The sequence below is a fragment of the Polyergus mexicanus genome, unplaced genomic scaffold, assembly GCF_030449975.1.
Source record: "Polyergus mexicanus isolate NDT 795.1 unplaced genomic scaffold, iyPolMexi1.0 SCAF_14, whole genome shotgun sequence".
In the NCBI taxonomy this organism is placed as follows: Eukaryota; Metazoa; Arthropoda; class Insecta; order Hymenoptera; family Formicidae; genus Polyergus; species Polyergus mexicanus.
The window spans coordinates 6,302,024-6,322,967 of NW_027223334.1; the positions used below are offsets into that span (position 1 = coordinate 6,302,024).

Genomic DNA, 20,944 nt, shown 5'->3' on the forward strand with positions numbered 1-20,944 from the left:
AAGCAGTGGTATCAACGCAGAGTACTGTAAATAATGCCTGTGTAATAATCGAGTCCTCTTGCAAGACTCAGATCAAACTTAATTTTGTCTAGGACTTTGTAGATACCGCAGTACTTCAACAAAAGTTCCATGGAATCTAAGCCTTGTACAGCAGCAGATTGTCTCATTAATTCTTTGTCTTTTCTCAATTTGGCTATCAATTCGATTCCACCAGATTGGGAGACATAGCTGCCGACCTTATCGGCAATATGCTCGTCTAATCCCTTTTCATCTATCATTTCTTTTTTCACTTCCTCCCATGGACTTTTATCCAGTTTATCTATAGCGGAGCAGATACTGCGGAATTTGCTTTGTGGAACACCACACGCAGCAAAGATACCATCCAGCAAAGACCTGTGATTCAATTTAATCACATATGGTCCTAGATCTAGCACTTGCAATGCTTCGGACACGACCCGAATACATTCTACATCCGGTAACATCTGATCATACTGGCCGGCAATATCAAAATCCTTGAAAAAGTATTGACATTAATTAAAACATACACAAAATATATGTGAAGGGTAATTCTAACATGTATGCTTACACATTGATAAAATTCTCTATATCTGCCTTTTGTCGTAGCTGGATTATCTCTTCGATAGACCTTAGCAATATGATATCTTTTAATGGAGGATATTTTGCTCATGGCCAGATATCTCGCGAAAGGAACTGTTAAATCATATCTAAGTGCGAGAATCTCACCACCTTGATCCTTCAAATCATAAATGAGCTTGGAATCCTCACCATATTTACCCGTCAAAACATCCTACGCAACAACAAATAAAATCAGTATCAATCAATATAGATACCAATATGATCAAATTATTAGTAACTAGCATTGATAATAATTTTCACCTTTAGCTCGAATACAGGCGTATCTATGGTCTCTGCACCATGACGTTTGAATACTGATATTATTTTTTCCAATACTCCTAATCGTAGTGCCATTTGCTCTGGATTATAATCTCTCGTGCCTTTAGGTGTTTTGAGGATGAGTTTGTGAGAACAACCATTTTCTTCCCCCAACTGCGCTTTTAGATCCAATAACTTGGCGACTTCCTCCGCTATCTACAAACAAACAAACAAACAAATGCACTATTAATATATGGAACATGATATTGCTCTCGCTTTGACAGGGTACCAGGATAGCCGAAAATGTCGTACCTGTGGCGTAGTCGACATCGGCATGTTGCGATTGCATTTCCATACGATGGAGAAAGAATTGTTGCATATCAGGCGTAACATCATGAATGGATGAAGGAATTACAAGGCAACCAGAATGAAAGAGAAGAAAAGCCCCCTCAATGTTGATTTATCAAACTAGTCCAAACAGCAGAGATAATATCAGTAAGCAAGCTAGCAATGGGTTACCATTAATTATTGCCATTAACTAACAATATTATTTAAAATTTTTTTCTTTGACAGATAATTGTTCATAAATTTTTATAACAGAGATATAATTATTTGGGTCATATTTAAAAAACCCAAAGAGGGAAACTTCTCAAAATATGAAACATTTGTTATAAATTATATCTTTCATATCATTTAATAATCATGCAATTATCAATGTTTCAGCTAGAGAAATCAGATATGTTTTCCATAATTTTGCAATAATTTATGGCAGCTCTGCTTGCAAGCAACCGACTGCCTCACCTTTTTATCTAGCATATCTTTGGTAATATAGCGAGCAATCTTTAGTAGCTCGATTTTTTTTGCCAGGGAAGTAAACGGTGCTTCCGCAGTAGGAGGAAATGCTAGACGCTCTTCTTGGGTAAAGCTTTTCATGTTAACGTGCCATCTGTTTAGATGTGGCCACCTTGCAAGTTCATCATTACAAATGACACATAACTTGTCAAATAGTTCAGTATCTTTGGATGTTGGGCACCAACCACACGTGTAGCTGACATCCGCAAAATCATTGTTTAAGCTTTCTAATTCAACATTTATATCAAACTGCTCTCTGTATCCCTGAGAAACAAGATGTCTCTCAAAAGAAAGGCCCAATATATAATGATAGTATACAAATAAAGAAAGCAATATCTATTCTTTGCACCTGATAAATAGAATTGCTATCGTATTGCAAGGGGCTGATTGCATCATGTTTATTGTCATAAATGGTAAGTCTATTTCCATTTTTGCATTTTCTTTAGTCGAGAAATAATTAGTTATTTGCTTTGTATATAGGATACATGTGAAAAAAGAGAATGCAGTGTGCAGGAAATGCAATTAAAATTAACAGACTTAATAATATAATGAAGGAATACGAAGGAAAAGTATAAATCAAGTACGTATGAAAAGAAAGCAAGTGTAAAAACATACAGTATAAAAAAAAAGTGAAACGCTCTTCGAGTGTGGTGATATCGAATGTACTTTTGTTGTATTTTGTAGAAGAGAGTGAAAGGGATATGATTATAGAATCTATAATTGAGCACGAAACAGAATCCGAGGACAAAAAAGAGAAAGGCTATAACATCGATCTGTCACGATGACGGAACGATGTAATCGAGATCCTCGCAAGAGGGGGGGGGGGGGAAAAACAAACAAAGGATGTTCGTACTTGCGTTTTATCGGCCTGCGTAGCTTTTAATTGTCGTACTGTCTCGCCTTGCTCTTTCACACGATTCAGCAACGTTTCCCTCGCTATTTCGTCAGCCATTGCTAGCACCATGCGGTCTCTCGATCCGATTCTGTCCGATTCCGTCCGTCCCGAACGTCGACGTATTACTTTATGGCGAACGCGAACGAATCGCAACGCGAGAATGATTCCCCCTCCCCTTCCCCCCCCCCCCCCGCCCCAGCCATCCCAACGCGAATCGTGGAATGTTTCGCGGATCGAATCGTTCGATTGTAGACTCGTTTCGCAAAACCAATCCATTTAATAAAGTATAAAACTATTATGGATTATTGAATACTTCAATATATTTTTTTCATTTGCTGAAAGCCGTTTGGTTCAATATATAAAACTTTCTAAAATTTTGCAAAATGAAAAGATATTGCAAATGTCTTAAATTCTGAATTAATATACACACACAATTTCGCTTTCGAACAATCGCCCGATGATAAAAATATACTGTCAGGGATTTTCGCAAAATGTCATACGAAATATGACGGAATATTTAATTATATAAGTAAATAAAATGAAATTTATTTCATTTATGTTACTTGATTCACCAAGTATCAAGGATCAAGAGATTATACATATTATCAATTTGGCATGTATAATCCGATATGGTCTAGTGGCTAGGATACCTGGCTCTCACCCAGGAGGCTCGGGTTCGATTCCCGGTATCGGAATGTTCTTTTTTTTTATTTGATTTTCTGTGAATACTTGATTATTTTGTAATGTTACTTTATTTATTTATTGTAATAAAACAATTTAATTTTTTTCGGAAATTATATATAATATAACGGATAAAAAAAAAACAAACAATTCAATGGCCAAAAATTATACCTGCGATGGCCGGGAATCGAACCCGGATCAACTGCTTGGAAGGCAACTATGCTGACCATTACACCACCATCGCAGATATGAAACTATATCTTCGATAGTAATATGATCTATATTTTAATATTGCAGCGGGAAAAACAAATTATTGAAAATAATGAAAAGATTTCTGTTAAATTTTTTCGTTTATATTTCTGCCATTATATTTTTGCCATCTATATTTCTATATAGAAATTGAATATATATTAAAATAAAAAATAAAGTATTAAAAATAATATATTTCTATATATTTTCGGCATTTATATTTTTAACTCCTTTCAGAGTGATTAAATTTAATTTGCCATAAATATATAACATATAAGTTTTATATGTTCAACCACAAAATAATATATGTTGCCTAGTAGATTTCGAGAGAATCTGATTAATATAAATATATATTAATTAATATAAATTAATAATATATTATTATTATAAAATTGCATATAAAAATAAAAATAAAAAAGAAACACATTTTTAAAGAGATCTTTTATAAAAATAATTTTTATATAAAAGTTTAATGTGGTTAAATAGTTAATAATTTCTATAAAAATTTAATGTGGTTAAATAGAAGTGTTTTTACCATAAAACTTTTGTATAAAACATTTTTTGATTTCACACAATATATAATAGATATGTTGTTTTTATGTTAGATGCTAATTCTATTTGATAAAATATTATACTTAATGTTGCTGCACTTTACAGCCATTTTCTTGATGAGAGAGAAGCGACGATTTGCTTTGCATGGGCTTTCTCATACTCCGCATCGTAAAGTCAGATCTATAACTTATAATAATATTAACGATTAGAAATGTTTTGTGCATTTACTGAAACACTTTGTCATGTTTTCAATAGCAATGGGAATAGTCAAGATAATGTGAGCGAGATATTATACATCAATACATACATATATATAATATTAATCAAATATATTTTATCGATTTATCGTATGTCTTTTTTGAATATTATTAATTGAATAGTATAGAGTATATGTGTATACAGGATGTTTCAAGGTTAAATGGTTTTAATTTAAAATAATGAATTTAGATATTATATGCCTGCAAAAATATCTCATTTAAGATTTAATTTTGACAAATATTCTATACGATATTATACAATAAAATACTTACATGTGCAAAAAAAATGAAGAGCCACTTTCTATCTTCTATAGAAAAGACAATTTTCAAGTGGCTGCAACTTTGTCGCATATAATCGTATTCAGATCAATAAAAAAGCTTTACAAAGCTTCCAGTTTCGGAATCTTTTAGTCGATCTCAATTTTTTTTATTTATTACAAAATTACATTATGAAAAAGTGACGTCTGTCGATTGAATACATTTTTCAAAACTTTGCCAGAGTATCGAAGAAAAAGAAATTGTAGCACAATTTTGTTAATTGGATTTTGAAAAGCAGAGTTTTATCTTTAATTTGCTTTTTTAATAAATAACCTATGATTTTTTTTTCCCCGGGTTATTCACTACTGAAGTAAAATCTATTGACTTTGAGCGTTCATAACTAGCGAAAAAATTATCGCACAATGATAATTAAAAAAGCAATTTAAAGAGGAAAGTCGGCACTTTAAAATGCACTCAATTGCTCTTCGGTCTTTTGTACGAGTAATCGGGATACTATTTATTTGTAAATACTATAGAGTTCATAAAAATGTTAACATCCAATGTTTTTTCAATAATTTGCATTGATTTAAATGAAAAAGAGTAAAAGTTTTATTTAATTTTAAGGTAAGGATTACACTTTAAAAATGGATATTGATTGCAAAAAGCAATTAGCGCATTTTAAAATGCCGACATCTTTCTTTAAATTGCTTTTTTCAAAATCAATAGATTGAGATTTTACTTCAGTAGTGAATAACTTACCGAAAAAAAGTCATAGAATATTCATTAAAAAAGTAAATTAAAGATAAAACTCTGCTCTTTAAAATCCAGTTAACGAAATTGTGTTACAATTTTATTTTCTTTCTTCGGCACTCTCTGACAAACTTTTGACAAATTTGTTTAATCGACGGACGTCGCTTTTTCATGATGTAATTTTGTGACAAATAAAAATAATTAAAATCGATTGAAAGATTCTGAAACTAGAAACTTCAATCTTTGTAACGCTTTTTTATTGATCCTGATCCGATTATATGCGACGAAGCTGCAACTACTTGAAAATTGCTTTTTCTGTACAAGAAAGAAAGTGGCCTTTGAATTTTTTTTTTTTTTTTGCGTAGTATATATAATATGTGAATATAACATTTGTAATATATTATTTATTGTAATAATATTTGTAGTATTATTTGTTGTAATAATATTTGTAGTATTATTTTTTTCAATAATATTTGTTTTTCATTCATCGAATAATCGTTATAGAGTAAATGCATTTACATTTGAACTTATGCCAATGAATCTTGCATTTAATCATATAAAGATTTCCATTGTTGCACTGTGATATACACACATACGCTTACCGTTACTCGCGCAATATGCCAGTATATTGTTGGAGCAAAACGCATGAATGGGAAAGGAAAAAAAGAGAATGAGATAGGATACGTCGAACGGTCTCGTAAATTTTTTTTACCTTTGATAAGAGCCACGCCGTTGTTTCTGTGGCCAAAGATGAAATGCACCATATATCAAAGGATTTACCAAGCTGTTGCTCATGCCGAAGAAAAATATTCCGTTCTGTAACTCCTGGCTGAGCTGGAAGCATCGTACGTACGTTCGTTAGCATATAGTGATAGTGATTTTTTTACACGACGCAAACAAAGTAATATAATATATTTGCTTCGATTATAAAGTACGTATATACTAACGTGTTCATCGGGATTGAGAAACAAAAAGATTATCATCATCGTGTAGTACGGCGTCCACCAGATTAGAAATGCCGCTACAATGACGACGCTAATACGTAATGACTTTATTTTCGCCCGGTGCAACAGTTTTCTCCTATTTAGGTCGCTGTTTCTGATATACATACCTCTAACAGGCTCCGCTTTAAACATTTTCTGACTTTCTGGAACAATGTTAGTTTAGCTTATCGTTAGTGTATTACATAATTATAATCAAACTTTACGTCAGCATTTTCGTCTCTCTCTCTCTCTCTCTCTCTCTCTTTTTTCTCTAAAATTTTTATATTATTTATTTATTCAGAATAAAATTGTACTCGTCGTTAAATTATAAATGATACAATACTGATACAAATACCTGTTGAAAATCATTTTCATACATTATTGCGACTTTACTATAACTAAATTCAAATAATACTGTATACATACGTATTTTAACATATTATATTTTGGAATAGAGATAAAGTTTAATATTTTAGAAGAAAAAAAATAAAAAATTTTATCGTCCATTTAAATTCAAGTTGAGATTCTTTCATCAAAAGCTTAGCTTCAGATTAAGTTGTCAAGATAAATATGAATTATCGAAAAGTTACATTATGAATAATATAATATCGCTCATCGAAAGTACAATTTTATAATGTATGCAATGAAAAAAATACTTACGGGAGATAGTAATCACCGTAGATACATATGTGGTAATTAAAATCGCCAATGGCAGCAGGAACATGAAGAACAGGCTGAAACTAGCATAAAGCTGTTCCTGCCAGGGCTCGGTATAAAAGCCATGGGTTACGCATTGTGGAAATTCCTCGATAAATGGTCCTTGTGAAACATGAAATATCGCTACCTGTTAATAAAATCAATATGTAAAGATAACATCGATATGAGTTAAATATATAGCGCCTCGATGAAAACTATCTAACATAATGTAGTGAGCTATATATATATATACATACAATATATATATACATATATATATAATTCTGGATTTAAAGAGATTACAATACGCTCGCATTATAAAAATACTTAAATATAGTTTGTGAGAAAAAAAGAATAAGATAGATGTAACATTAACACGTATGTATATTGACACGTCAGAGACATCAGTACTAATTAAAACGGAAGATTGAAATAAATGCGAGTCCCCGACTTTGTAATATTTACATAGCGATATGGATAATGTAGTTTAATAAGGCTGACTAATCCGAAGATTATTCAATTGCAATAATACATTCTAAATCGAGTTATTTTTATAAATATATTTTATTAAAAACTCGCAATCTCCTTGATTAAATGCAGAGCTATTATTAGGCCGTTTGCTTGCATATCCACAATAAATTTTTTAACAATTGTTTTTATATCGAGCGATTATAAATGTTATAAAAGTAATCGATAAACAAGTCTATTGGTCTATCCAGTTATACTTATGCTATTTTATTATCGGAAAGTGTGTACACCAAATTATATAACAATATATATATATATATCGCTTTCAATATTCATTTATAAATGTTGAAATTTCTACATCGATTCGATCTTCTGATCGAAGATGTGACTACGTTTAGCGGATCATCTCGAATTCATCGTGTCTCCTCGGTAAGATCAGGACAACCATAGCGGGACTGCTTGCACATCGACGATAAATTTTTTTAACAATTGTTTTTCATATTAAACGATTATAAACAGCGATTGATAAACAAGTCTATTAGTTTCAGTTATGCTTATGTTATTGTATTATTTTATTATCGGAAAATGTGCGCATAGGATTACATAATACGATGCATGTGTAAAAGAGCTAATATCACTTTCAACATTCATTTGTAAATATCGACATTTGTAAATGCTGAAATTTCTACATCGATTCGATCTTCCGACCGAAGATGTGACTGCGTTTAGCGGATCATTTCAAATTCGTTGTGTCTCCTCGGTAAGATTAGGACGATCATGACGGGGGAGAGAGACGGATAGTAAAGGTTATTGAGAATAGAGTGAAGGTTCCGCTGAAAAGAGCTTCTCGGAAAAGGAGAAACGCGTTGATTAAACAGGCCATTCCCCGCCATTCTCGGCCTGTCAAGATACACACGTTTTACTATCAATCTTCGCCAGACCACGTCTCTTTCTCCCGTCGCGACGATAGCATTAAATTCTCTGACTCAGCGATGGATCCGCGATCTCCTCCTATCTAAGCAGGTGACCTCGAGAACACATAAACTGATCTCAGAGTCTGCATCCGCCGTTCGCGGTCGGTGCACCTGACACCTCGTTAAATCGAGTCTCGGGCTGATAATCTATTTCTATACAATTGATCTTCTCCGGATAGTATACGATCGAATTGCAACGTCCACTTCGTCGACGGTCTCTATCTGTCACTACTTGTGATTTTTACATGTATACATATGTCAAGGTGTACGTTTACCATTTATCGCCTGTTTGTTTTCTTGATCTATACATATATTAAAAGAGACATTAGTAATGAATCAGATTAAATTAATCGAGTTATCGACACGATTACTTTACATCAAAATTCCAGAATGTAATAGCTAATAAATTATCATTTAATTATTGTAATGTTAATTACACAGATTTTTGAAAAACCGAAAAGTATAATAAATAAAATTATCTTGTCTCTCTTTCTGTTACGCCCTAATTTTATGATATTTCTTGTAGAGAAAATGATCAAGGAATTATTTTTTCTCAGACATGATTTACTTCGCAAAAGGATCTTCTCATTAAAATATCGGTAAGCTTAAAAAAGGGATTCTTTATACTGTTTTAGGATAAAAATAATTTTCCTGAATCTGTTTTCTGACAGATTTTATTAATTCATATTAGAATTTCATCGCGATCATCATGGTGCATCTGACCACGAAAAATCTCGGTTTAGTGATTTCTGCGATTAAAAACCTTTGTGAGCTGAAGGGATCCACGTCGCAAGAAATTCTTCATTATATATCATCCGCTTACAACATCCCGTCCGCTACGGCACGACGTCAGGTTGACATTAACAATATTTTCCATTCTTTTAATGCGTAATTGTTAGAAACAAAACAATGTAATATATCATATTCAATGAGATTGAAGAAATAGTTATACGTATATTCACAAAGATGCTTGGATTATTGCAGATGCAAAGTGTTTTAAAACGCGGCGTCACGTGCGGTATCTTGAAGAAAAACGGTAATCGCTATAGTCTACCGATTGACAATAAGACCGCGCAGCAGGAGATAGCTATTCAGGAGATCGGTCTACTGGACTTGTACTGTCAGCGGAGAGTTCAACGATCGAGAGATCGCAGGGCGCGAATTCGGAAGGGCGCCTGCGGATGCGGGAGGAGAAGCGCACGACGAAGGTCACGAGGATGCGGGCCAAGGTCTTGCGGGAGGAGACGGCGGAGGAGAAGGAGACGATGCACGTGCCGAGGTTTCGGTAAATGTGCCCGCAACAGGAAAACCAAGTCTAGGACGGAATATAATTTGGACGATGATAAATTGACCAGATCAGATGAGAGTCCGATTGAGACCACCGTAGCTGGCGGCATTGAGCAAGGTTATTCAAACATGCCGCACGTTCAATAACGAAATTGTGAGAAGTTATCGTATCGATTGTAGTGAATGTCTTCAAAATATCGCGCCTTCCGGTATTTCCAAATTTTATTGTAGAATATTTTAATTATTTACGTTAATATTAAAATTAAAAATTAGTATTTTTCACTTTTGAGCAACCAAATACTGATTTAAGAAAAATATGTAAATGTTGCTTTGATTTTTATCTTTAGTTCTTTCTGTAAGAGTTTCTCATATTTAGCATGTACCATATATTAAAAAATTTTGTACGTAACAAATATATTATTTTTGTAACTATATACGTTTTTTTGCCGCATCATTCTTATTACATAAAATATGTCGAGATAAAAACAAAATTAAACTTTAGATTAAAATTAAAATTAAAATTATTGTTTTGCATTATAAAAGATTATTGCGTTAAAAGTATATGTATTAAAATTTAAATCTTTCATCGAATTATCCAGATCGTTGCAAATACTGCGTCATGTAATTGCTAATGATTATTAAATGAGAATTATATTTTTTTTTATACACATCAAAGTAGAAAAATCGTCGATACTTTTAATAAAAAAATTTCTATGAATGCGTTTCGCAAATGAGCTATAAATCATGTTTCGACCAATAAGTTGAAGATAAAATTATGAAAAATATATTCAATGTCTTAAAAATATATCTTTTGTGTATTACAATTTAATGTATTAACAGATAAAATAATTTACATATTATTTTTTCATCACTACTTACTATATTTACATAATTTTATTTAAATTTTATAGATTCTCAATTTTTGCAATATCATACATATCTGAGAGCATTTTTTTCCTCTCAATTGCTGATGTTATCATATTGCGTAGTATTAGTCTTTTTCTGGGACACTTTGTATACATATTCCGAGGGATATCATATGAATATACAAGACTGTGTTTTGCATACTAATGATGCATACGATGTAGAAAAATATCTGTTGCATAATACTTGTTGTATTATCTTATTTTTCCATGTCAAGGAATATATGCATTATAAATTATATTGTTTTTATATTTATTATATTATAAAACATGCACGCTTTACGCTCTTTTTCCCGGAAGTTTGATGTAAATCAGAACATTGTCGTAAGAATAGTCGAAACTTGAGATTTTGCTACTTTAACAAAGAGACGAGATTATTGTTTACAAATTTTATTTATATTGCAATTGAAAATTATTTATGTGTCTTTTCCTCTCCTTCTCCGTTATATATAATTTAACATTTCTTAACACTTATTTTATGTATAGTTCTTAGTTATTTTTTTATAGTTATTTTATGTATAGTTAATATAAGTGCATATAAGAAAGCTATAATGCAGTTTTTAATACAATTATAAAAAATTTTCTAAAAATGAATAAAGTTTAAGTTCGTGATTTAAAAAAAATTGTGCCTACTATACTGATCAATTGTAATATGCGATTGAAAAATATATATGTATTATATACTTAGTAACAAAAAAGTTAGATAAAAATGTAAAACGCCATACTCCAATACATTTTCTATATACATTTTTTAGATGATTGAGACAAGGTTACGCGCAATTGAAATTAATACGGAAAACGCGAGCTATATCTCTCCGTTTGTGTGTAATAAAATCATAAATATTCTTGATCTATCACAGACATTATAATAAATCACACAAACATACTGTTTTATAAAGTTACATCAATCTTATTTTTAATTGGAATAAATTGATGGAAGGATATCAAGAATTTATATCTTCAAAAGTGCAAGAAAGAAAAGTTTTTACATATTTTATTTGCAGCAAACGGTATTAATTGTATGTCAAAAACAATCGTTTAAAATATATCGTAGCGCGTCAAATCGATTAATCTTTCTGAAAAACGATAAGACCAACAAGCGCATGTAACATCTTATTCTTTAAACGAGTCACAACTCCAAGCAAAAACTTGTTTACTTCAAGTTTGTGCGATCTTTGATATTTGCTAATTATCCTGTTCTCTTTAGAATATAAATGGCGACTAAATTATCATTAATTTTATATAACTTCATTTTTGCCCATTCAGATCGCATAAAGTATCGTATAAATTTTAAAGCCATCAAGAGAGTTCTTTTCACAAATTTATTCGACACTTAAAAGACACTGTTGGAGACATCTGGTTTTACACTTTGATTTATCGATAAAAATTTTTTTCTAATTTTAGTCAACCATCCTGATAATATTTATGATATGTATTTTAAAATTCCAATGGACTATTTGTTCGAGACGGCAGTATAATTTTCTATAGTAAATTACTGTCGAATAAAAAGCTCATATTCAAGAAAAAACATTGCTATGAGCATGTGTTTTCAAGAGTGTCTTTAAATGACTTTTAAAATATTATGCTAATGACGTAATTATTATGGATTTAAAATATAAACTATTTTTTTACTTTACGTGTAGTTTGAGATAAGTATCATTTAATTACATAGCGTATTTTTATGAATCTCAAGGGTAAAAGATCGAATCATATATTATATGCATTTTATGAACGATTTCAAAATGTGCGATAATCGATTCTGAGTTTGTTGCAGAGTAACGAAGAATAATGATATATTTCCCTCATTTAAAAAAATATAAAATAAAAGTCTATGGAAAAATAGGTAATATAAAAATTGATTACGTTTTCGCAGCAATTTTTTTCTGTTAGATTTTTAAGGTAAAAGTTTATGTCTAAAAGTTCACGATAAGTTCGCGTTCCAATATAATTCGTTTTACATATTTTTTTCTGAAAATATATATTTGTATAATGAAATATCACTGTATAATGTTTATATCACTATAAAATTTGTGTAATATGTGTAGCACTATAAAATTTGTACATGCGACATATACATATGTATGATACAATAAGAATGTAATTGATAAAATTAAACTTATGCGAGAAAAACATACTTAACTAATCCATATAACATAGAGTTAGAATCTGTCTTATAGAGCCGAGATAAGTAAAGTGCGTCTTACCTGTGGAGTGGCGAGCACAAAAGACAGCACCCAAGCGAGTAGAACGAATCGCGAACACTTGTGAGATGTATTGAGACCCTTCATCGGATATCGCACCGCGACAAATCGATCGACACCGATCAATACGAGCACAAAGGTGCTCAAGTACAGGCTGAACATCTGTAGGAACTTGAAGATCTTGCATGCAGCGTTGCCCCACAACCACGCGACGTTATAACTCCAGATTGCATCGCCGGCCAGGCAGAAGACGGTGACCAACAGGTCGGCTACTGATAGATGAAGGATGAGAGTGTAGATCGCCGAGCAGCCTCGTTGCTTTCGACGATTCTTTGCGATTGAATATATTGTCGCCGCATTGCAGATCAGGCTTAGAACCGACATGATCGCCAACACAATAACCTGGCGGTATACCGCTCTGGTCAGTTTAGGTGCGTGTTTCAGACACGTGACATTCTCGGCCGATTGTCCGAGACCATCGTGGCCGACGAAGTCGATGAGGTTGTCGCAGGGAATAGGGAAAACGGCGGAGAGGCCGGTAACGTTCGCTGACGAACTGTTGCTGCTGCTGATGATCGTCGACAGCTTCATCGTTCCCGGCATCGACCGCACGTCGTTCCCTTGCACGAGATTGTCGGAGCATTAGAGGCACGATGTTGACGGCCGAATGCGTGCCTCCATTTCTTCGACGAAATCACACGGTTATCTTAAAAGATGAGATGCATATTCCGCAAGCAACATCTAGAGTAGGAAGGATGATCTCAGGAATCTCCTTGAGTCTTTGTCTTCTTTTGGGCTCTGTCAAACCCGTTTCTACGATTCTTTTTCGAAACGCGATCGCGTTTACTTTACATTCGGTTAGGTGACGTGGGGGAATGAAGCAAGTTCAGTGGGCGAGGGATATCATGTGCGTCAATATGATAGAAATTCGACCAGAGGGTATCGTGAAGATGTTCGAAGGGCATTGTTATCTGTCAGAAGAAACATATAATTCCAACGTATTTCAAGCTTAAAAGATTAATTATTCATATTCACATTTACAATATAATAGTATAAGTGCGTTTTTAAAATAATGCTAATTTTAATTCTACGATATCTTTGAAAATATTATAAAACAAGATAGATAATAACATCTATATTGATTTTTTATCTTGTATATATGAAAGAGTAATTCTAGAAAATTTTTAACTTATTTATTATATTGTATAATATTTCTTCGATTTATTTTAATTAATTAATTTATTTATTGACAAAAATAATTTTTGCAATAATTATAATAAGAAAGTCTTATTATAATATAATTATAATAAAAAAGAATCTCTTATCAAAAGAAAACACAAAGAGAGAAAAAGAGAGAGAAAGAGAATATTTATAAAATTTTATTAAAAGATAATTTTGTAAATTATTATAAATTGTTAAATTACACGTAGAATTAAATTAGAATTAATTTAATTAATAATATTTGATTGCGAAGGATGATCCAGAAATAGCAGAAATAGCTATTTTGACGTTGTACTTTTATTATCTTGGGAATTGAGGATTATCTTGTCCTTTGAATAGCGAGTAAAGAATTCAGAGTAATTCGATCACAGATTATGCACGAGTTTTTCTAGCAACGTAAACTGGTTTTAAATAAAAAATTAGCCTTGAACGCTCTCGTGATTTCTCTCATATCTTGTTTATGAAAAACTGAAAACTGAAATGATTCCTTCCTGAAATTGTATCAATATTTTTCTAATTAATTAAATTTTTATAGATTTACATGCATAAAAGAAAGAATCAGAAAGATAAATCATAGATGTTTGTCTATCCAATTTATATATCTTTATCTAAACATGATTCGGTAATTTATTTTCAAGTGAAAGATATAACTTTAAACATTTTAAACAGTTTGCAAAGTTGCAGAAAACAATGTTAAATTGTATAAAGTATTTGTACACATTAAATAATTACGTTTTTTTTATAAACAACTATTATCTGAGCATTCACTATTAATAATTATTTTCTCGATAAATTTGAAGATTTAGCTTTTCTTTAGTTAAAATATTATAATGTTCTGGATAAAAAAAAAATGTTATCACGTTATTTTTTTCTCAAGACATGATCGTATTATTTCGTTGAAGATAAAGATAGAATGATTCTTCTTCACATGATCCACAGACTTTCGAAAGTTACAATCGATGATAATTTCACGATATTCTTTCTTTTCTTTAACTTTTCAATATTTTTGTATGTTCAACGTGAACTTGAAAGTTGAAGTGAAAGATGAATCATAAGTTTTGTGCAAAACCAAATGCGATTTATGATAGTTTAGTTTTGACATACGGAATGACACTGTTGTTTTATGCACGCACAAACGCAACGATGTTTCATTCACACTGCGTATTCTCGACTGATCGTAAAATCAATACAATTCTATCTCGCTCGCCTGACTCTTGTATGTTGTTTTGCTTCATTACCTTGATCTTTCCTTCGCGTCTGAACATATTTCATTGAATGTTGTAGGATATCTACTGCAATAAATTAGACACTTGCCTTGACAAATTTATTCTAGTGTATTATTATACATATATACTGCGCACTTGAGGCAATTTATAGATCAGCGATACTATATACAATAAATAGCTATCTCGCGATACAATAAGATTATACAGAAAGAGAAGTAAAAAGAAGTTTTTTGTTTATAAATTTTTATCTTTTGTTTATAAAGTTTGATTTGTTATAATAAATTATATATTTTTAATATTAAACACATGTGTTAGTTCTCTTTAATTTCTTGACAATAATTGAAGATGTATAAATTCCTCACTTGGCCGCAAAACCATATAATTTCGTATGGTCATTTCCTCATGCGTTTTCATACTCTTCACTCTCCACTTTCTGAGTATTGCTGCTAATATGATTTTTTCTTCAATTGCAGCGAATTTCTGTCCGATGCAGTTTCTTGGTCCAGCGCTGAACGGGATATAAGCGTATGGATGTATGTTCTTTAAATTCTCAGGTAGAAAACGATCCGGATCAAACTTTAATGGATCCGACCAGATTGCTGGATTACGATGGACCAACATGATTGCCGCTCCGATCGAAGTACCTTTCGGAATTACATAATTGTCTGAAATAAGAGAATATGTATAGAGTTTAAAAGAAAGTGACTCAATTGTTTCATTCATTCCAAATTCACAAAATGTATAGCTTCCAATCCTTCATTATCGAACTCGTTGAATTAAACTCGTTGAAAAGTTATTTAAAAGTTTGAACACAAATCATATTTATAATTCTGTAGATGACAGAATCAGACGGCATTATATAGCCGAAGAAAAAAATTTCATATATTTCTTGAAAAGAGTTAACAATCAAAATTCATTTTTCTCTCATTTTTAAACTTAAGAGCTTCTTATTCTCCCTTATTCATAGTGTAGTCTAAATATACTCTTCGAAGATAAACTGCTATATACGATCATATTTCGTTCTTACATTGTGTTGATTTTTTTTTTATTGTGAAAGCTTTGAAAGTATAAATAGAGTTTATAATTCAAAAATAAGACATTTTCAAACATCTATTTATTTATTTTTATGAATCGTTTTAACATGAGAAAGGTATAGATAGATTAAAAATATTTTGTTGTAAAACAAATTACTAGTATATATTATACACACATTTTCTAAGTTCCAATCTTCTAAAAAAAATGTTAACTCATATTGCATTTACATTTTGTATTGAATTGTCTGCTCATTTTCAAAGATTTGTATTGATTAAAATATAAAAAAAAATCTTACCTATCTTTACGTCTTCTGATATTTTTCTTATAATTATGGGTATACTTGGATACAACCTGCGCGATTCTTTTATAACTCTTTCAAGATATTTTAATTGTGAAAGCTCTTTTACGCTGGCTGGACTCTGCGAATCTTTAAAAACCTCCTTCAGTTCTTCATGAATCTTTTCTTGACATTTGAAATCATTGCCTATACAAAAGAGCGCCCAACTGACGGAAATCGCTGTTGTGTCATGACCCTATTATTATACGTTTTATTATTTAAAATCAAGAATTATATTATCGAAATATAAAGAAAGAGAAATATCAATAAGAAGATTTTCTATCACATTTCTATCACTCACTGCAAATATGAATGTAGTCACGTGTGCTCTCAAGTCTTCATCGGTTAACGAAACACCGTCTTTTTCATTCATGTCCAGTAAAAGATCTAGTAAGCCTTTTCTTTTCTTCTTGTCTAATTTAATTTTAAATATATTTAATTAGAAAAAAAATCATTTGACATATTTTCCTATTAATTAATTATCTTCGTACCTAGTGTATTGGAATCATCTTGCTTATTTTGTGATTTATTATCTTGCATACGCGCGAGTTTTTTCTTTCGTACTATCTAGAAATTGCAATATTTTTATTATGTATCAAAGATCATGCTAGATTAATGGAGATGATATTTATATTTGTTTCTTTATGCCAACTTAGCCGAAACACTTCATAATCGAAATTCTTACCTCATCCGTAATGCTATGCATACTATTAATTGCTGCTTTATATTCCCATCCTTGTGGTAATGAATAATATATCCAATCATACATCCACATCCATGATTGATTCAGACGCAATGCATGTAGTTTAATATATCTGAAATATATTTTATTATTAACTTTTTTACATTTTAGTTAAAAAAATATTCTTCGATAAGAATAATGGAACTGTAAAGTTTTCATTATTATTTCATTCATTTGTCATTTTTTCAACCAAACTATTTACTTTTGTCTCGTTTTAATTAGACGTTGCATGACTAAAAATTAATATTTAATTAATTAAATAACGCAAGATATTTTTTGTGAGAAAATATTTTATATAAGAATTGTATATAATTATATGTGTATAGGAATTGTATATAAACTGACCTGTTCATAGCTAATCCATATGACGTAATTTCTTCATCATTTACATTTACACCCATCACAGTTTCTAAGGAATCATTAATATAGTTTATCTTTTGCGGTAAAACTATATCAATCTATTATATTGCGATTAATATACATATAGAGTGAGTCATAAATATGTTTTAAAACTTTGTGAGCATGTTCCTGGAAAAAAAGCTTGAACGAATGTTTCTGTGAACGTTAGGCCGATAATGCATTGTTATCGAAATAATGGATACAAATAGATTTCATAATAACTAACAATAAGTTTCAGATCAGATTCTTTTTTTTCACGATGTTGCGTCTCTAGTTTTTTGATTGGGATAGTGTTTGTTTACCAACATACATTAATAGAAAGGGGAAGGGGGTTTTAATATAGGTCTCTGTACTTGAAAATACAATAAGAGACAACGTACGAACGTATCTATAATTAAGTTAGTATGCTTGAGGCCGTTCAACACCGAGCAGTATTAGTATTGATTCATTAATTTATTGTAACCGTATATATTTTCAAAATCTCTTATAAACAAAAAAAACCCACCTGAAACTTTTAAATAAAGTCATTATTTGATACCTATTAGGGTAAATATTATATCTATAAAAGGTGACACCTCATCGACTTTTTTTATTTTAATATGTGTTATAAAGGATGAATTTCGGAGTTACTTTTATTTAACAACTTTGTGGGGGTTGCATGTAGTTTCCAAAATATATCAATTTAAAGCATTCCCAGTATTGAGGACTATAATGTTAAATATTATTAGGATATAATGTTAAAACTTTACAAAAACGGACCCACTAACCTTAATTTTGATATATGTCGTCAAGATTACTGAATATCCTCTAAAAGGTCTTAAGTCTCACTCGTTGTTTATTAAAAAATTAACAAAATAATTATTTGTATCCATTATTTCAATAACGAAGTATCTTTGGTCAAATATTCTTAGGAACATTTGTTCATCCAGGAACACGTTCACGAAGTTTTAAAACATATTTATGACTCTGTATACGTATATATGTATATTAATCGCAATATAAGGGAAAAATGTAATCATAAAAGAACAGGATAATTATTAATTATACAGTTTGTATAATATATGCATATTAAGAAAACGATGCACTTTTTATAAGTTGATAAAATTTTGTGAATGTATAATATAAAATCGTTATTCAATTTTCTTTGTTCTTAAAGGTGCTACGTGAGTATCAAATAATTATTTTCTACTGTTAAAATTGTTTATTTGTGGGTTATTTCAGACTTACAATATATCCTCTTTCTCTTATTTTGTGTCGTTTTCTTACCACATATAATGTTGAAAGCGATCTTTTGCATAAATGGAATAATATCAATAATATTCGTCGAATCTTCTGCTAACTTTTCTTCAATGCATTTTATTATAATTTCCGTTTTTTCGGACATGATGACAGCGAATTGTTCCAGTATATTAAAATGAAATACAGGCGAAAGTATTCTTCTATCTCTATACCACTGTTTAACTGAAATATTCGATGCATTCATGTATTACAAGATTCTCGCTCTCTTTTATTTTATACGCTTTTTTACTTTATATCTATTATATCTATGACTAATCAACATGACAGTCTCTTTGTAAAATGTATCTCTAAAGTGCTATTATATTATTTACCTGGAGCAGTAATAAGCCCATTACCTAGCCATAGTTTTAAGTAGTCATATACTTCCGATTTCTCGATATGTGTATAACTTTGGAAAATGCTCTGTAAATTTGTAAAAACAAGATAATAATTCAAACGGCAACAAGAACATAACAATACATGGTATTTTACAAGTTTGAGAAATTAAAAGAACAGTATTCTGTATATTTGATAGAGAAGATGGTATTTAATAATTTTAACATTTATATTATCGATCATAAACAATTATTCATTCAAGAAAAATAGGTGAAGTATATCCAGATATTTAATAATACCTGATGATTTGCAAATTTTAAGAAATATATATTTTATTTTATTTTATGTTTGTATTAGAGAGAAAGAGAGAGACAGAAAAGTACGTTTGCAACTGAAACGTGGATTAAATTTGTTGTTCCATAAAAGTCTCAAAATCAATCTATATTTTATTTGAACGTATCTAATATATAATTTATAATTACTTTATAATATATATATAAAGAGAGAATATACTGCACAAAATAACCATTATTGTATTATAGATATAGATTATTATTAAACATATAATAATGTTCTTAAATTATTTCTTACTTTTAAAAATTTTGGTTCAAATATGCAAATTATTGGCTGCAATCCTATCCAAATTGTGTAAACCCCATCTTTGTTTTTCTGTGGAAGCGATAGAAAAAGTTTTGTTTCTTCTGCAATTAAATTAATAATTAATATAGTTTATGTAACATATGTATATTTATATTATAAATGCGCTTCTTGAATTAATACATATAAATATAAAATATATATAAAAAATAATAGCAAAGTTTTTTTACCATCCTGAGACTTGGTTATGCTAACAAGTAATAGTTTAAAGAAAGAATAATCAACGGTTCCGGGAATATGGCTGACTTTTTTCCGCATGGTATAATACGTGCACACTATCCATGCAATCTTATAGAATATAACAACACTAATAGCAGATATTATCAGCAGGAGAAGGCTCATCGTCGTAGTCTGCGGTTGTTACGAGAAATAATTCTATTTACACAAATAATCGATATTTATATATATATATTCTATATATAGTCTTTTATGCAAAATTCCGATATTCCAAGTATTTTTTCAAGTTCTGTTGCTTCTTGTAAATTCATGATATCTATTATTTATGCATTATTTGCATTTTGAGACTAACTCATTTCTTTTGTAAATTATTTTGTAAATATATGTTTGTACGTTGTATGTTACTGATAGGCAGATCTATTATTTACACTTTATGTACATTTCAAGTATAATTTATATACAATATATTTCTTCCTCTTTTACAAATTATTTTTTTAAAGGATTGTGTTACTGATAGGCAAAGTGTTTTTAATTCATTAATTTTTCGTGAAAAATGATTTACGCATCTGATAGTAAGATAAACAAAATGTAGAACGATACACTTAAAATGGTATAA

At 30.6% G+C, this 20,944-nt stretch overlaps 4 protein-coding genes and 2 non-coding genes across 9 annotated transcripts; 2 read left to right on the forward strand and 4 right to left on the reverse strand.

Moving 5' to 3' along the window:
* Nucleotides 1-11: 11 nt before the first annotated feature.
* Nucleotides 12-2,789, reverse strand: Hisrs (histidine--tRNA ligase). Its single transcript, XM_070306904.1, has 5 exons — nucleotides 2,600-2,789; nucleotides 1,696-2,010; nucleotides 898-1,110; nucleotides 587-808; nucleotides 12-512 (listed from the first exon to the last, which is right to left on the reverse strand). The coding sequence occupies exons 1-5, from the start codon at nucleotides 2,708-2,710 to the stop codon at nucleotides 12-14; spliced, it is 1,362 nt and encodes a 453-aa protein (XP_070163005.1). The 5' UTR covers nucleotides 2,711-2,789.
* A 475-nt stretch (nucleotides 2,790-3,264) lies between these two features.
* Trnae-cuc (transfer RNA glutamic acid (anticodon CUC)) lies at nucleotides 3,265-3,336 on the forward strand. The gene has a single exon. It is a non-coding gene; the product is annotated as a tRNA-Glu (tRNA).
* Nucleotides 3,337-3,494: 158 nt separating this feature from the next.
* Trnag-ucc (transfer RNA glycine (anticodon UCC)) lies at nucleotides 3,495-3,566 on the reverse strand. Its single transcript has one exon. It is a non-coding gene; the product is annotated as a tRNA-Gly (tRNA).
* Nucleotides 3,567-3,857: 291 nt separating this feature from the next.
* Crzr (corazonin receptor) lies at nucleotides 3,858-15,313 on the reverse strand. Of its 4 annotated transcripts, XM_070307232.1 has the most exons (7): nucleotides 15,246-15,313; nucleotides 12,924-13,891; nucleotides 7,032-7,215; nucleotides 6,500-6,535; nucleotides 6,336-6,409; nucleotides 6,101-6,222; nucleotides 3,858-4,309 (listed from the first exon to the last, which is right to left on the reverse strand). In XM_070307232.1, the coding sequence occupies exons 2-7, from the start codon at nucleotides 13,521-13,523 to the stop codon at nucleotides 4,207-4,209; spliced, it is 1,119 nt and encodes a 372-aa protein (XP_070163333.1). In that variant the 5' UTR covers nucleotides 13,524-13,891; nucleotides 15,246-15,313; the 3' UTR covers nucleotides 3,858-4,206. The 4 variants fall into 4 exon arrangements, with proteins under 4 accessions (XP_070163333.1, XP_070163332.1, XP_070163329.1 ...); XM_070307231.1 differs by having other exon boundaries at nucleotides 3,859-4,303; nucleotides 6,336-6,535; XM_070307228.1 differs by having other exon boundaries at nucleotides 3,859-4,309; nucleotides 6,336-6,535.
* Nucleotides 9,219-9,943, forward strand: LOC138939497 (uncharacterized). Its single transcript, XM_070307338.1, has 2 exons — nucleotides 9,219-9,362; nucleotides 9,494-9,943. Exons 1-2 carry the CDS (start codon nucleotides 9,219-9,221, stop codon nucleotides 9,941-9,943), a joined length of 594 nt encoding a protein of 197 aa, XP_070163439.1.
* A 139-nt stretch (nucleotides 15,314-15,452) lies between the features above and the next one.
* LOC138939266 (cytochrome P450 4C1-like) lies at nucleotides 15,453-20,521 on the reverse strand. Its single transcript, XM_070306911.1, has 10 exons — nucleotides 20,322-20,521; nucleotides 20,086-20,195; nucleotides 19,491-19,581; nucleotides 19,147-19,341; nucleotides 17,827-17,890; nucleotides 17,425-17,554; nucleotides 17,231-17,306; nucleotides 17,041-17,153; nucleotides 16,698-16,935; nucleotides 15,453-16,032 (listed from the first exon to the last, which is right to left on the reverse strand). Exons 1-10 carry the CDS (start codon nucleotides 20,491-20,493, stop codon nucleotides 15,689-15,691), a joined length of 1,533 nt encoding a protein of 510 aa, XP_070163012.1. The 5' UTR covers nucleotides 20,494-20,521; the 3' UTR covers nucleotides 15,453-15,688.
* Between the last annotated feature and the right edge of the window lie 423 nt (nucleotides 20,522-20,944).

Coding starts and splice junctions, on each gene's coding strand:
- Crzr (XM_070307228.1), bottom strand. CDS start 13,523: ATGCCGGGAACGATGAAGCTGTCGACGATCATCAGCAGCAGCAACAGT. Junction 7,216..12,923: donor TTGTGCTCGCCACTCCACAG/GTAAGACGCACT, acceptor TTTTATTAACAG/GTAGCGATATTTCATGTTTC. Junction 6,536..7,031: donor TACGGTGATTACTATCTCCC/GTAAGTATTTTT, acceptor ACATTGTTCCAG/AAAGTCAGAAAATGTTTAAA.
- LOC138939266 (XM_070306911.1), bottom strand. CDS start 20,493: ATGAGCCTTCTCCTGCTGATAATATCTGCTATTAGTGTTGTTATATTC. Junction 19,582..20,085: donor TTGAACCAAAATTTTTAAAA/GTAAGAAATAAT, acceptor ACAAATTTACAG/AGCATTTTCCAAAGTTATAC. Junction 17,307..17,424: donor TGCATAGCATTACGGATGAG/GTAAGAATTTCG, acceptor TGCAATTTCTAG/ATAGTACGAAAGAAAAAACT.
- Hisrs (XM_070306904.1), bottom strand. CDS start 2,710: ATGGTGCTAGCAATGGCTGACGAAATAGCGAGGGAAACGTTGCTGAAT. Junction 2,011..2,599: donor CGCAGGCCGATAAAACGCAA/GTACGAACATCC, acceptor CTTGTTTCTCAG/GGATACAGAGAGCAGTTTGA. Junction 809..897: donor CGCCTGTATTCGAGCTAAAG/GTGAAAATTATT, acceptor GTTGTTGCGTAG/GATGTTTTGACGGGTAAATA.
- LOC138939497 (XM_070307338.1), top strand. CDS start 9,219: ATGGTGCATCTGACCACGAAAAATCTCGGTTTAGTGATTTCTGCGATT. Junction 9,363..9,493: donor CCGCTACGGCACGACGTCAG/GTTGACATTAAC, acceptor GGATTATTGCAG/ATGCAAAGTGTTTTAAAACG.